General features: G+C 40.4%; 2 protein-coding genes across 3 annotated transcripts; one reads left to right on the top strand and one right to left on the bottom strand.

Moving 5' to 3' along the window:
- Positions 1-214: 214 nt before the first annotated feature.
- Positions 215-4,949, top strand: ubxn1 (UBX domain protein 1). Of its 2 annotated transcripts, none has more exons than XM_063877311.1 (10): positions 215-283; positions 883-947; positions 1,617-1,670; positions 1,844-1,971; positions 2,512-2,602; positions 2,748-2,939; positions 3,212-3,263; positions 3,364-3,486; positions 3,673-3,856; positions 4,372-4,949. In XM_063877311.1, the coding sequence occupies exons 2-10, from the start codon at positions 889-891 to the stop codon at positions 4,410-4,412; spliced, it is 924 nt and encodes a 307-aa protein (XP_063733381.1). In that variant the 5' UTR covers positions 215-283; positions 883-888; the 3' UTR covers positions 4,413-4,949. The 2 variants fall into 2 exon arrangements, with proteins under 2 accessions (XP_063733381.1, XP_063733380.1); XM_063877310.1 differs by lacking the exon at positions 215-283 and adding an exon at positions 666-767.
- Positions 4,950-6,381: 1,432 nt separating this feature from the next.
- On the bottom strand, positions 6,382-14,232 carry si:ch211-114c17.1 (pre-mRNA-processing factor 39). The gene is given in 16 exon segments (XM_063876196.1): positions 6,382-7,024; positions 7,760-7,931; positions 8,328-8,402; positions 8,495-8,673; positions 9,415-9,686; positions 9,999-10,125; positions 10,268-10,422; positions 10,522-10,639; positions 11,118-11,222; positions 11,324-11,504; positions 11,781-11,948; positions 12,090-12,208; positions 12,330-12,455; positions 12,714-12,908; positions 12,911-12,954; positions 14,165-14,232. Coding segments are annotated over 16 exon segments (2,163 nt in total). The 5' UTR covers positions 14,223-14,232; the 3' UTR covers positions 6,382-6,955.
- Between the last annotated feature and the right edge of the window lie 676 nt (positions 14,233-14,908).

Raw genomic sequence — 14,908 nt, 5'->3', positions numbered from 1 at the left:
TTTTGAGCAATTAATATTTGTTCTGTTGGCACTTACATATATTTCGATGTTAATAAAGTTGTACTTACTTAAATAAAACATGTTAAATACAATCTTGTTCTTGTAATTAAGTAATTTAACACGGTACTTCCTCTATCTAATCGTTTAGTTGATCAATTGTTTTAAGAAAATGGCTCAAAATGTCCCTTAGGCGTTATCCCAGAAAAAAAAAACCGCTTTTCTCCTTCGGTGCTGTTTGACCTATGCGGGCTTCCCTACTGTTGAAGCGGTGTTGACTTGGAGTGTGAGTAGCTAACTAACGTTGTCTCCATGAATATTAGCTAATATCTACTGTGTACGATATAAAATAACATATTTGTGTGGCTTTACGTGTGAAATACAAGCAAACATTAATATTTAAAGTAATGGAGTGCTTATAAGAGTTCCTGGTCGTTATTAATCGAGCTAACAAGCGAGGCTTCTCAGCTAGCTTTCGCAATTCGAACGTTAGCCACATTAATGCTAATTTCAGCAGTAACAGCGATTTTTATTATAGTAGATTGGAAAAATAAGAAGTTATACTTTTAATATTGAATATTTACCACTACAGCTAATTGATTAACATATATTGTATCAGGCTGCTGGTCAAATAAATGTTAATATTTGTTCCCAGAGTGGTATATTCTGACTAACGTACCATGGTAATGTTAATGTGAGTTAGCTCCTTTACACAGAAAACCATGAGCTGTTGTGTACATAAGCTATCGATTAATGTAATCAGAAAAAGGGTAGGCTATCTTTTGTGAATTACTTTATTATTGTTATCAGCAAATCGCAGTAGGGTTACAACAATGTGTCCAAATGTAATTTGATGACTGTGTTTGTGTATACAATGTGTTTCAGGTCAAAATGGCAGAGCTAACAACACTAGAGAGCCTGATGGAGATGGGCTTCGACAGAAACAGAGCGTGAGTGATGCCAAACCCCCAAATACATACCGCTAATATAAGTCCTACATTTAGACGACTTTCAAGGTAGTGACAGTAAAACTGACTTCGTTTTATTCATTTGTTTAAAAAAAAAATACAACATTTATTTTCGAAAAACTACAAATTTAATATCTTAAGTGCTCTCTAAATGTTAAAATGACAACCTGAAATAGTAAGGTCTATGGAAACTTTGGGAGATACCCATCTTGGGTTGCTGTTAAAAGACATTTTAATATTAGGTAATGAAACCCAAAGTATCTGCTGTATAACGAACAATAGGTCAACTACAGGCAAGCTATTTGTAACTGAAGAGCAAACAACACCAGATTCCCAATGGAAGATAAGAAGGGCTGGATAGAAACCGGAGTGTCGACAACTTTTGTACTGACAATCGCTTGGGAGAGAAATATCATATTTCAATGACTTCCTAATATGTTTCAATGTAAGAATGAAAGCTTAATTAATATTCTCTTTTGGTAATGCCACCAGGTACGCCAAAAAATATTTAAAGCTAGAGGCCTTTTCAAAGAAAGTCATTCCATTCTTTAAGTAAAATGTGTTGTATTGTAGATATGCCGTGTTCCTTTTTTAATTATCGTATGGCCACATTGTGCTTCATTAGAATAAACCCGTCTGTTCTGTTTTCAGGGAAAAGGCCGTAGCCAACACAGGGAACCAGGGAATAGAACAAGCCATGGACTGGTGAGTCTGACACACACAAAAAATAATCACTTTTGGTGAACCATCAGCGAAGGTCACACTGTCATGTCTGTCTCCTAAAACCTTCCTGTGCTATTTCCCCCCGCTCTCCCCCAGCATATTATGGACTCTTTTTATTAACAAAGTAAGTTAACAGTTTGGTTCGCTCTCCCCAGGTTAATGGAACACGAGAACGACCCAGACATTGATGAGCCCTACGTGCCGTCTGTAGGGAACGTGGTGGGAGGAGCAGCAGACAGCCAGTCCACCACAGACCAGCCGTCAGTAGCAGACACCGCTGAAGGTCAGGATGAAGACGACACAATCATTAGAGCCATATAGGAATGCACAATATAACACTGCATACCTTTATTTGTAAACTTTAGGTATATAGTGTCATTTTGTGCATCAGGTTTACGCATTTTGGTATTGTTTCATCATGGCGCTATCCCTCAAATATCTGTGAACTAGGACATTTTGGCTAATAATGATATTCATTTACTACCTTATGCATGGATAAAATAACTCTGCCCCATTAGAGTTGATAGCATAGTGTAAAATGTAGTAAATGATAATAAAGCTATTACATAAATAATAAAGAAAATAATTAAAGGCAAAACATTGTAGTTAACAATAAGTTATAGCAGGATATGATATTACCATGGTGCCCATAGTCAACCCCTTGTGGTGGAGGTTTTCTGCTTTGTGGTGTAAGGTGTGTAGATTAGCAGCATTCAACTTTTTGCTTTCAGTCGTGATTGACCGTATGACATTCAAACCCCACACAGTACAACACATCTCTTTATGTTCTTTCACTGACTTCCGACATTTGTTTGGGCTTCAGGGACCGCAGGTGGAGACGTCAGCTTGGATGTTGAGGACAATTCGTCAAAGGTGCCAATGTCAGAGGAGGAGAGACTTGAGCAAGTTAGAAGGTAAAAGTGCACGCAACTATTCTATATTCTATCACTTAACATTGACCATGAGTTTGGCAGCCTAACAAAGATATATAAATACCTTCTGTTTATGAAACCCTCGTTATTTAAAAGTGTTAACATCTTTAATCTGTTTCTTTTTCAGGCTAGAGGAGCTGATGCGGGTGAAGCAGGCGGAGAGACGAGAGCGGGAGCGGGCAGAAGAGCTGGAGCGGGAGAAGCAGCGGAGGAAAGCCGGCCAAGAGCTGCAGCATATTCGCCAAAAGCTGCAGGATGATGATATGAAAAAACTCAGTGATCAGCGCAGGAAAGAGAAGATGGAGGACAAAATGGCAAGGTAAGAGACACAGTATTATTATTATATCTATTTACACTTGGTGGTAGTAACAGCACTTTTCAGTCAGCACATTTGAATGTTTTACCAGGAATTAAATGATGAAGTACTCGTGTAAAAAATGACAATGGCTGAATTCCACATCATTAAAACAATGCCATCCTATTAATCCATTAAATAAACAGTGGGGGGAAATAATAGAACCCGGGAAACTGTCAAAGGTGCATAATCTTTGAATCCTGTACGTATTTAATGTCTGTTTTTTTCCTCGTCAGGCAAAGGGTTAAAGATAAGATTGCACGAGACAGAGAAGAGAGAGCCCAAAAGGTAAACCCAGCTTCTGTTCATCTTGTTCTTCGTCACTTTCATTTTGTTTAATGTGCTACTGATGTTGGAACCAGTAATAACTTTTTTTTTATCCATGAAGTTTGGAGGTGTTGCACCCGTGAGCACGGCGACATCGTCCCAACCCGCCCAGCCCAGCCCCTCGTCTCCCACCAGTCTCGGCCCTCCACCCACTAAGAAGGAGTATGACGAGTCCAGGATACAGGTACAGGCCGCACGCACGCACTCAAACACCGTCATGATAAGATATTAAAGACCCATCATCAGTTCAGACTTTTTTTCCATGTGAGACAATAATTCAAAGTTCCTGTTTTTGACTGGTTGGTAATATTTCTCCATTGCCCTTCCTCTTTCCTCCCTCCCGTTGCTCCCTTGCTTCTTCACGCTGCAGGTACGCCTGCTGGACGGCTCGACCATCACGGCAGTATTCAAAGCTCAGGAGCCGCTGGCCGCAGTGCGTGTCTACGTGCAGGTGAACGGCAACACACCGGAGGGTCAGGACTTCACGCTGCTGTCCCCCTACCCCCGCAACGAATACACCGAACTGGACATGGAGAAGCCCCTCAAAGAACTGGGTGAGCACCGGGCATTTACTCTTATAGTCTTTTGTTTGAATGTCTGTTCTCATTTCTTTCTCTCTCTTTTTTTTTGTGGTCGTAGATAAGTGTTATATGCAGTGTTGTCAGATTGATCCTCAAATGCCCCGTTAAAACAGATATGTTCCTTCCTTTGTGTGCGGCAAAACGTTTTCTAAGAAAGGCGTAATGCCAACAAATGCGGATTTTTGGACTTAACGTCGCCCTGGAGTTACTGAAAATGTTATGTTCACACGAGAATACACCGTTGTACTTAGCCACTGCTGATATCTCATAATTCTACAAATAGTGTAATACTAGTTAGGTTTATCTTTATGTGCACCTATTCAGAAATACCTGTTCTAAAGAGAATGAATAGAACTGTGAAAAATGAGCAGAATTTGAGTGTTGTGTAATGTAATTTAAACTCAGTGTTTGTGACTCGTATGTAACAATAGTTTTTGTGTTTTAGAGTTCGCACACTTCGTTTCTGACCTTTTGTTCTGTCTCTGCAGGTCTGGTGCCTTCAGCTGTGCTGGTTGTTATCAAGAAGTGAGATCAGGAGGATCCGCTCTGTGAGCCTACCTCACCACTTCACCACAGCAAGACAGGAGACACAGGAAGCAGATTGAACCGGGAACGGAGCCTCCACCTTTTTAGTATCACTCAGCAAGCCAGCTAACTGAACTGAGGCAGAGGAAGCTGTGTGTAACTACCTTAACAGTTTACAGTGGAAAACACTTTGGCTTTAACTCACTGACCGATGCCCTTTGCCATTCTGGGCTGATAGATTGTTTTGTGTGCAATGACTTATGGAGTTTGAATTAAAAAACAAAGTGAAGATAGCTGGCTTCTGACGGATACATTTATATAAAGTATACAGAATCGTGAAATTTTAACCTGATCCTTACAAAGCAAAGTACCACAGAGACCTACCCGATCGCTTCTGAAAGGGCCTTACATTTTATCTCTTGATCTTCCTGATTTTGTCACGCTCTACTTTGCCTTTTTTTTTTAATATAAGTTAAAATGTATGGACAGTTATGTCTGCATCATCACTGAGAATCTACTTAAATAAAGCTGACTCTGAGAATTGTTGGTGGGCTGGAATTTCTAACAATAACATATTCAACCTGCTTTAAAATAACTGTCTTAGAAACAGTTATCATGAAAGACTCAAACAAGTGATTCAATAAATGTGAAGGCAAACCTGGTTTTCTGTGGCCTGAATCTATCCCTAAAATGTGCCATTTATTCCTATTTAGGTATTTTTTGTTTAAACTACAAAGTCCAGCTGTTTGAAAGAAATTATCACGCCTTTTTACAAAGATAAATCTAAATGTGACATTTAAAGGTGCCGTACAATGGAAAACTGTATTTACCTTGGCATAGTTGAATAAGTAGAATTCGGTACATTGAACTGACATACCGTGAACCAGAGCTATATAGATACTATGCTTAGTATCTATATAGCCCTGCCGTGAACCTCAAACACCACTGTTACCTCCTTCATGTGCAAATCATGAATATGCATATCACAGCGGTAAAACGGGCGAATTACAACAATCCCTGTGTGTTACATCACATACCGTAGTCCAGCCTAATATTTGCATACACTAGCGCTAACACTCACCACTCCGTAACGTTGCTCTCAAATCTCCGACCAACTGGCTGTTCTTGAAATTCATCGGTTTCCACCTCCGATAAAGGCTCAAACATGTAAGGTTGGATGCCAATAGCCTCCATGGTTCATATCTCACAGTTTTGCGAACCTCACTCTCTTCTGTGGGCTCTGAGGCAGCCATGGATCGCTCAGCTTGTTTCATTCTAGGACCACATCATAGGGTTATAAATGGGTCTCTAAAACCGCATCTGGACATTTTTTGATCAACCAAAGTTATTTACCTTCTTTTTAGACATCAGAGAACAATTTAAAACACCAGATAGATGCATTCTATGGACACTTCAGTAGTATGAAATGGGTTTGGGGTAAATTGCCTCAGTAGGTAAATTAGAAACTACAGTGAGACAGTTTGTTGTAGTTTTTTCATGGTAGTTGTTGACTTGAACAAAACAATTAAGCATCCTTATCCTTTTTAACCAATGTATTAACCACATAAAAAACGTTGTGGACTTTTAACACAGTTCTAAGGTTATACAGCTAAAATATTAAGACTTCTCCTAAAGTTGTGTTGCATGGTAAATGTCAAGCATTTTATTGAACCATGTAAACTTGGAACATGCTAAATACTAGCATCTGGAGTACACTTGTTTAGGATATTAAAACGGATAATGAACTGGAACTCCATGACACAGAAAGGAAGTACTTTCTGCTTTTGGTTGGTAGCACCTGACAGAAATTCCAAAGATGTATTATAAAAGGGAACAAGTGGAGATTACAGCCTCTGTGACCCACCTGCTTTAAGGTTAAACTGATACAATTTATGAAGAGGACAAGTTCCTGCTGACAGCGAGGAGAGGCAATGCACACTACCTGTTTCGCAACTAAAGAGAAGATGCTGCTGTAGAAAAGAGCAGCACACAGGCCAAGAGCTTTATTTTCACAATTAATGAGGGTGATTGTTCTCCCTCAGTACGGAAGTACAAGCAAGCAGACACGCGGCACAAACAGCACTGTTGTGACACACTATAAAACACCTTTATATACATTAGAAAAAACAACAAATAGCCTACTCTGGAATGGTACAAAATATTCGATCATACATAACCTGTAAAGTTGACTTTAAAACGGAGCGATGGGCCTGGGCTTGCAAACAAATACAAAAATAGTTCTGATTAAAATTGAGAGACACTGGGAGTGGGTGTGTCACTGTTTCCTTTCCTCATATTTTCACCCCCCTCTCAGAATCAACACTGAAATGACACGACATGCTAAAAGATTTCATCTCCTGCCTCTCATTCAAACCAATCCAGGACAGTGAGGCGACTCACAGATGGGACGGAGAGGAAAGGATGATTTGTTTTTTATCATGTGGACCGGCAGGACTGGGTGGTTCAGTTTGTTGTTCAGCTGAGGTCTCATCCTGGGTCAAAATGTTTCCTGTGTTTTTTTTGGTGTCACAGTCACAGTTGCCTCCTTTAGCTGGGAGGATAATAGCCTTGGTTGTAGTTCCAGTTCTGGTAGCCGTAGCTGCCATACTGCGGTTGCTAAAGACAAACAGAACAAACAGGAAATAAGGTACACAGAACCAGGGTTATGTTGTAAACTGAAAACAAAATGAGCAGGGAAAAAAAACTGAAGTGAACTGATGGCTAAAGATGTGTAAAAAGAGAGAAGCATATATATTAGTTGTTTTTTTTTAATCACACTGAAGCACAGAAACTAAGAAACTTGAAGTTCCACAAGATGGCACTATGCCGCATTTACTCTAGAATAATTGGAGTTCACAAGAACATGATTAATGGTAATAATGTATTGAATATCCTATTATATATAAAGCTAAAATGGTATAAATATGAATGAGCAACAAGCACTTTGGGGCAACTACCTTCACAAAGCCAAAACATTTTATTTACCTCAATTTTTATGTCCTAATGTCTTCAAGAGACTCGCTTCAATAGTTGACGTAATTGTCAAATAATCATTATAGCAGCTTTTGTCGGAACAGCTTCAATAAGCAAAGTTAAAGGAAATCATTTTATTAATAATCTCTATGTTTAATAAGCTTGCATTCATCTGATTTCATGTGTTTTGTATGTACCATCTTTATTTAAAAATAATCATTTGAATACTCCAGCCTCAGTCTGTCTCTATGATTTTCAGTTTTTTCTTTAAGGCCCCAGGGCTTCCTCTGGTAACTTGTTTTACCGTCACAACACTATGAATGGTAGGGACTCACTAAAATGAGACGTATTTGGACACTGCTACTCTCTCAGTCCTACCTGGTACCAGCTGCTGTATGCCCCGTATCCGGCCTGAGCGCTCGCGTCAGCGCCCATCACAGGGGGCGGGGGTGTGGTGATGGGGACATGCGGCATGGTGGGCGGGACTTGTGCAGACACAGCAACAGCCGAGCCGTCGTCACTTTTCATTAGCTTCTCTGTTTCCTCATCTCTAAAAGTCACATTTTTCAAATGATTAAAATGCAGATTTCGTTTAAGCAGCAACAAAATAAAACATGCAAGCTTCATTCATAATTGTTCCATTTGGTGGAGATTAAATCATCAACAGGGCGCTATATCAATAACATGAAAACTGATTTTAGACTATTTGTGGATTTATATTTGAAAAAGTTTAAGGAAAATAAATATTTTAAGTCTGAAGGTTAGACAAAAAACTTTGTTTAAATTCAGGAAAAAACTAGATTAGTTTCCCTTCAAATTAAAAGCATACTCAATTGAATGTAGAAAGCTAACTCATTTGCTAATCTAGGAGCTGCAAAAGTCAATTTAAAAAAAAGTTGCTAACATTTAAATTACACAAAACAAAAATCTAACTTAATGGAGTTACCCGTTCTCTGCTTCCCTCTTGGTTCCGCCCAGCTCCTTCAGCAGTTTCTGGTGCTCCTCGTAGACGGACAGCACGCTGCAGAGGACACAGACAGCATTAGGAGCAACATTCAGGTCAGAGACAAAGCTTTATACAGTACATACAGGAGACTGATGTTGACCTCTGACCTCTCTATAGAGTTGCTGTAGTCCTCTGCAAACTGCAGGCCTCTCTGTGAGAAGAGGATCTTGGTGTGTGGGGCGAGGGGAGCGGCCAGGGCTCGCGTCACACACTCCTGCACCACCTCCGCTGAGGGGTCGCCCGACACCTCCAGCTCCAACAGGTTCAGGTGCAGCTTGTCGTTATCCTGAGGGAGAGAGAGGGAGACGGAGGAGATTAAACACTAGAGTTAGCATGTGTGTTTAGTTTAACTTTTGGCTTTTTTTTACTCCTTTTCTACTCCCCTTTCACTGATCATTTTACCTGCAAAGCTTTACATTTTCATCCATTACCATACAAAGTAGACATGGACTATAAGAAGTAAAATGGGTAGGGCTGCAACTCGAGTATTCATTTTCATAAATGTACAAAACATTTGTATAATAAATTGTGTACATACACTTCATAAAGTCACAGACCCGCTTATAATCATTTTATTCGACAGGAAGTCTATAAGAAAACTCCAAATATTAATTCTACAGTGGTTCAGGACAAAGACATCCAGCAAGACTCTCATTTTTAAAGCTGCAATCAGATCATATTCAGCATGTTTTCACATTTCCGGCTTGAAAACAGTAATAACCTATCAATTTCTACCACTACTTCAGTTAAAGGGAAAGGCATTTTTTACATCTTCACAGACAATGTTTAGGAATGTAGTAACTCTGTCTGACTGCTAGAATATTAATAAACAAAGGCTATTAGAGGTATTATCTTAAACTGTCAAATCAATAAATTCCAACCACTGATACGCAATTGGTTTTATGGAATTAAATCGTCATCTCTTCAAACAGTCCATTTAATCGGTTTGGAATAAACGGAGGAAGAAGAGATTGATGTAAAGCCTGTGAACAGGCTGAAAGGTGTGGGTGTTTGCTAACGGTCTCACCGGACTGATCTCCAGCGCCTCCTGTAAAACTCTGCGGGCTCTGCTGGGGTTCCTGCCGAGCTTCAGCAGCAGACGGGCGAGCTTGATGGAATAAAAAGCGTGTAACGTGGGCTTCTCTTTGGACTCCTCCACCGCCTCCTGCAGCAGGGCCTCTGATTGGTCTAGCTGGCCCGCTCGCCTCTCCAGAGCCGCCCTGCGAAGACGGACCACCGCCAAACCCGGGAGCATTTTCTCCAGAGCCTCCAGCACCCGCCGGGCCTGGTTTAGGTCGCCTGATGGAGAGATGAGGGGGTATGAGTATGATAGTTTAAATTCTTTGTTTAGAGGATATTTCATCAGTATAGTCTTCAATATTTTTACAGACACAACAAAGGCAACTAAGGCTTTATAAGTCCATTAGTTGTGGCTGTGGCGGTTGTGTAAAAAACCCATTTTGATTGTACTGTATACGAGGAAATCTGTTCTTTGTAGGTAAAGAGTAAAAAGGATTTCAAAGAGAGTATTTAGGGTGGCTGTAAAATGTTGACAGTAAACAATGCAGCTTTCAAATGTTTTGAGGGAGTTTGTGTGCCGATGTGTCGTACCGTGTCTCTCCTCGAAGGTGGCCCACTGCATGTGGATGTTGGGTTTGTACGCCAGGTGGACCTCACAGGCTCGCTTTAGAACAGCCCGCGCCTCGTCCACACTCTGCGTCTCCAGGTACTGATTGTACTGAGCGACACACACAAGGAGGACGTCACACAGGGATCACATGTGCACACACACACACGTCTCTTACTCATCTAATCTGTAGGCTCACATACACTGTGTTCTTTCTCTAAAAGGTCACACACATACACACTTGACTCCTTACCCTGATCCAGAACTCCTCATACAGAGCGCAGGCGATCAGACATCGCTCGAAAAGGATGCGGACCTTGTAGTCGTCACGGGAAACCGCAGCATCCTGTGTTTCCTCCTGAGGCTTTGCCGTGACCTCTGACCCCTCTGTGTCTGCCTGGTCTGGATCTACTCAGAGAAAATGGTGTCAATACTTTGATAGCTTCCAAATTACAAACACAGCCTATCCAAAATCAAAAAGTGACAGAATGTGTAATATGTGGACACCTTGTTGGGGGTCTTTGGTGTCCGGGTTCAGCTGAGCGATCTCCCAGTCCAGGTAGGTGTGCCAGGCTCGCAGCTGCAGGCGGTCCAGGGGCTTGACGTGGAAGTAGGGACGTTTGATCTATAGGACAAAAAAAAAGTGATGAAAGTGAGTAATGAGTTTAATACTCAGAAAATACAACATCGAAATATTTAGCATCAAACATGCAAAAAAGTGTACAAATATAAAACTAGGTTCTTGATATTGAACCCCAATATGTGAGACCCACTAAAACGTTTCTGTGGTGCAGAGAATTCAAAATGTCAAGCCGGGGAACACATACTTATTTTAATTAAATGTTTTGAATTTTGTCACAGTGCTTTTAAAAGAAATCACAATGTTAGGATTGTTCTTAACGACTGTGTAAAGCTTCTTTTACCTCTTTACGTTTGTTCGACAACTACCAAAACTCAGGCATCGAACGCATAGACCATTTAAATGACCAAGCCCCTGGATTGTAAAGAAATGTCTAGCCTTTTGTTTGGTGTATGAAAAACAACAAAGATGGTGAATGAAGGGAGGAACAGCAAAAGTAACAAGAGTACAAACAGAAACTCACCGCGTCTTCAAAGTGCCATCTCTTGCGGACTTCTCCCTCGTTGTCCTGGTAAACTTTGTCCCTGCGAATCAGCACCTGCTCCCTGATCTTCTGCATCAGTTCCTCCTAAAGAAAGAGAATTCATTTTTAGTGAATCTATGTGACCATCTCTGTTACTTAAGTAGAAATGTTTCAAACTTTGAACCCGAGCTAGATGTGTGACTCACGGAGTCTGTGCCCTCGGGTGTTGCGGGCTCTTCCTCCCCGGGCGGCCTCTCCTCCTCCTCTTCCTGAGCCTGCTCTGCTCGCTCTGCTTTCTGACTCTGACGACAAAACGCCCTCAGCTCCTCATACTCCTCTGGGGAGAGAAGATCTTTGGGCTCATGGCCGTTCAAATGTTCCTTGAACCTGAGAGTGGGCAGAAGAGGACGACGGAGCAAGACACAACATTAGATTCATGCGGGAAGAGAAGAGTGAAGAAGCGTTCAAGTAAAATGGGAATATTCAAAAGATCATAATAGTATGTTAAACAATAAACAAATTAATGTATTAATTATCAAAAAATATATATATTTGTAACAAATATTATTACAATAGGCAACAACCATGCTTTTGCCTTGGGATTTTCTTGGAAGCAGTAAAAATAGGCACACACACATTAGGCTCGGGTGTGTGTGGTCTTACTTGTCGTAGTGAGTGTTGTAGAGCTGGGTGGGGACTCTGAGGACTCGATCCAGGACGGTTGCTGCGTTTTTCATGTTGCCTTGCTCCTTTTCCCACTCCACATACAGATCCCAGAGCCGGTCTGAGTGGAAGTCCAGACCTGCTGCTCTAACCCCCTCCTCAAACACACTGAGGGTAGAGAACGGACAATAAATAAAGGATGAACACAGCTTTCACAAACAGACCCTTTCTTCTGATATTTTCTCTTCAAACCAAATTTAAAACAAGAAAAAAAATACAGATTAAAAACAAAGTCTTGAATGAGCGTACCTGCGAATCCGTTCTGGGGACTCAGGCAGGTTCATGTCCAGAGTTCCCAGCAGCAGATTGATATAATGGATCCACAGATCTACACTGAGAGGGATGACCTGGAGACCCTGGATACACACCTGACACAACAAACCACACCATTAGATTTTAAGAACCAGTGGAAAACACTTTCTTAAAAGCACATATTGACATAGTTGTGGGGAAGAAACACACAGCACTGAATATTCTTTCCCGTTTTACCTCCTCTGCTTTGTTGTTGTATCCTGCGCGGCGCTCCAGGTCAGCGTACTTCTTCCAGTAGCCGTAGCAGAGCGGGTAGCGACTGAGGAAAGCTTCTAGCGCTCTGCGAGACGCTGTGATGTGACTCTGTGAACAGAAGAGAGGAATTATTTCATTATTGTATGTAAAAACATTGACTGTCTCAGGGTGATAACATCAAATATTTATTTTGATTATTTACTTGGTATTCTTTTCGATTCATTTCAAAATCCCTAATGGCCGTTTGTTTTAGAGGTTAATCTTTAAAGTTAAACATTTGAGAGAGACACTTAGATTTTCCAACATCTGCACCACATCGGTTTCCCTCTCTCTCTCTCTCTCTCTGGTAAAACACCAAACACACACCTCTTGCTCGCAGTACTGCAGCAGGTCGGTCCAGCTGGTGAAGTCCTGAGGATTGTCGTGGGCGGCCTTCCACAGGCGATCAAAGTCTGCAGGTATTTCTCCCTCGTCGTCCTCTGTAGCTGAGGGCATAGAGAAGGTGGCCGGGTCGGGACCTATGGAGGCCTGAGGGGCCTCGGGGGGGCTGCCGTTCTCTTCGACATCTCAGTCGGAGGCAAGGAAGGAACCTCAGCGACCTCCATGGCTGAAGAAAAAAGTCAGACAATCTACATTTAAGTAATAGAAGGGCATAATGCAGGGACGCTCCTTTAATAAGCTACTTCTTTTCCCCATCGTTCTTTTCATCTGAAAAGTTTCAACACATTTTTACTGAAGGAGCCCTGACCTGACTTTAGCCTTTTTGGCCATAATCCTTTTATTCTGAAGAGGTCATTTAAATTGATCTGTGGATACTAGAAATATAAATTGACCATGGATACTAGAAAAATGCAATAACCTCCACAGGGAAAAAGGCATTGACCAAATGACTGGAATACGATTTTATTTATGAACCTTTCTCTGCTTCTTGGACACATTTGTGGAAAGGGACCAGGTGTTCAAACAAAACAACAACAGTGAGTGAAAAACCCAAATGCTTCAAACATTATAACAACAAACTACAGGTGCAACAAACTTTAAGTATATAGAACATTAATAGTACAAGTAGAGCTTGGTGTAAGTGTTTGTGTTACAGCAAGATTTTTCAAGGTTACATTAGCAAGCAAAGTTAGTCGAAACTGTCACATTTAAAATAACAATGAAGACCAAATCTGAAAAAATATTGTTATCGAAAAAAAACACCAGAATCAGAACAAATACCACAATGAAAAATAGCAAAATGTCATACATTTGCTTGAGTTTCATTTATTACTATGTTGTTGTTTTTTATTGTATTCAAAGTAACTGTACTAGTTCCCTATTGACATGACAAACCAGTTATGCAGCTAAAGTTTTGCACATAGCTTTGGAAAAACGCATGGCTAACACACCCCAAGAGAAACTAACATAAAAATGTCTAATATTAGGCTTTTAGTCTTGAATCAGCTCCTGGTTACACCTGCAGAGCTATGTTTCATTCATTAAAATCACTTTACGGGTTTGATCTCCACTGCAGCGCTGAATACACTACATTTGGGTTGTTGTGAACATAACCAAACTCATAATCAATAAGCAGTCGCTGAAGACTTCATCAAACATAGGAAAGAAACCTTTAGTGGGTTAAAGTCAGTGAACACAACACTGTGTTTGTACTTGAAATCCCTTTAGCCTAGCCTAGCTCGTCATGCTTGTTTATCCTTAAAGCAGATGCGAAAGGAGCCTTTACTTAAAATATTTGCAGGTGAAATGACAGGCCAGTTATATCTATCAAACTACCTAACTGTGCATTGTATATTTGTTAAGGTTATTGAAACTACCTGAGGACTCTTCCAGTTCCCCGTTGCCGCTCAACTCGTCACAGCCTTCCGCCGCCATGATGGGAAACAAATAACGTATGGCTGACGTCATTGACATGCGACGAGACAGGGATGAAACCTTTTAATTCAAACATCAGGGCGATCATTATACTATGGTATTATCATCTTCTATGTTGAACCGACAACTCATGTTTCAACATAATCATTTTACACAGGCGATATTAATAGTACAAATAGAATCATATAGGCAGAATAAATAACCATAAGTAATTGTAAGTTTCAATTTCATTGGACAGATCAATTTATAATAAAATAAAGAGATCTTTGGCATATTCGGTTTTCATTGACTCTAGGGAATTAACAAAGTTTTTGAAATAAAGAATTTGGCTAAAATGAGTAAAACATTGACCCTTAATTGCAAATATGTGCTTGAGCAACAAAAATAACTATAATGTTCAATCAGAATTGTTTTTCCTACGTTAATATCAAACTGTTTCCAGAACAACTTGGAGAGCATAGAACAAAGAGATGCTATGTTGTTTCAATATCACCTTTACAGAAAACATACTCATTACATTCATAGCAAAACATTTACTGCTTAGAATAAACTACCATTAAAATAATATTCTCAACAAATACACTTTGATGATATAAACAGTTTTGAACTCAATATTTATGCCTATTAAACAACCGACCAGTGTTGACCCCCGTGAATGTAGGAGATCGTAATAAAGTACTTTTTTG

This window comes from Eleginops maclovinus, chromosome 23 (assembly GCF_036324505.1).
Source record: "Eleginops maclovinus isolate JMC-PN-2008 ecotype Puerto Natales chromosome 23, JC_Emac_rtc_rv5, whole genome shotgun sequence".
Lineage (NCBI taxonomy): Eukaryota > Metazoa > Chordata > Actinopteri > Perciformes > Eleginopidae > Eleginops > Eleginops maclovinus.
Note: the sequence above shows the minus strand (reverse complement) of the source record. Positions and strands in the feature narration are given on the sequence as shown.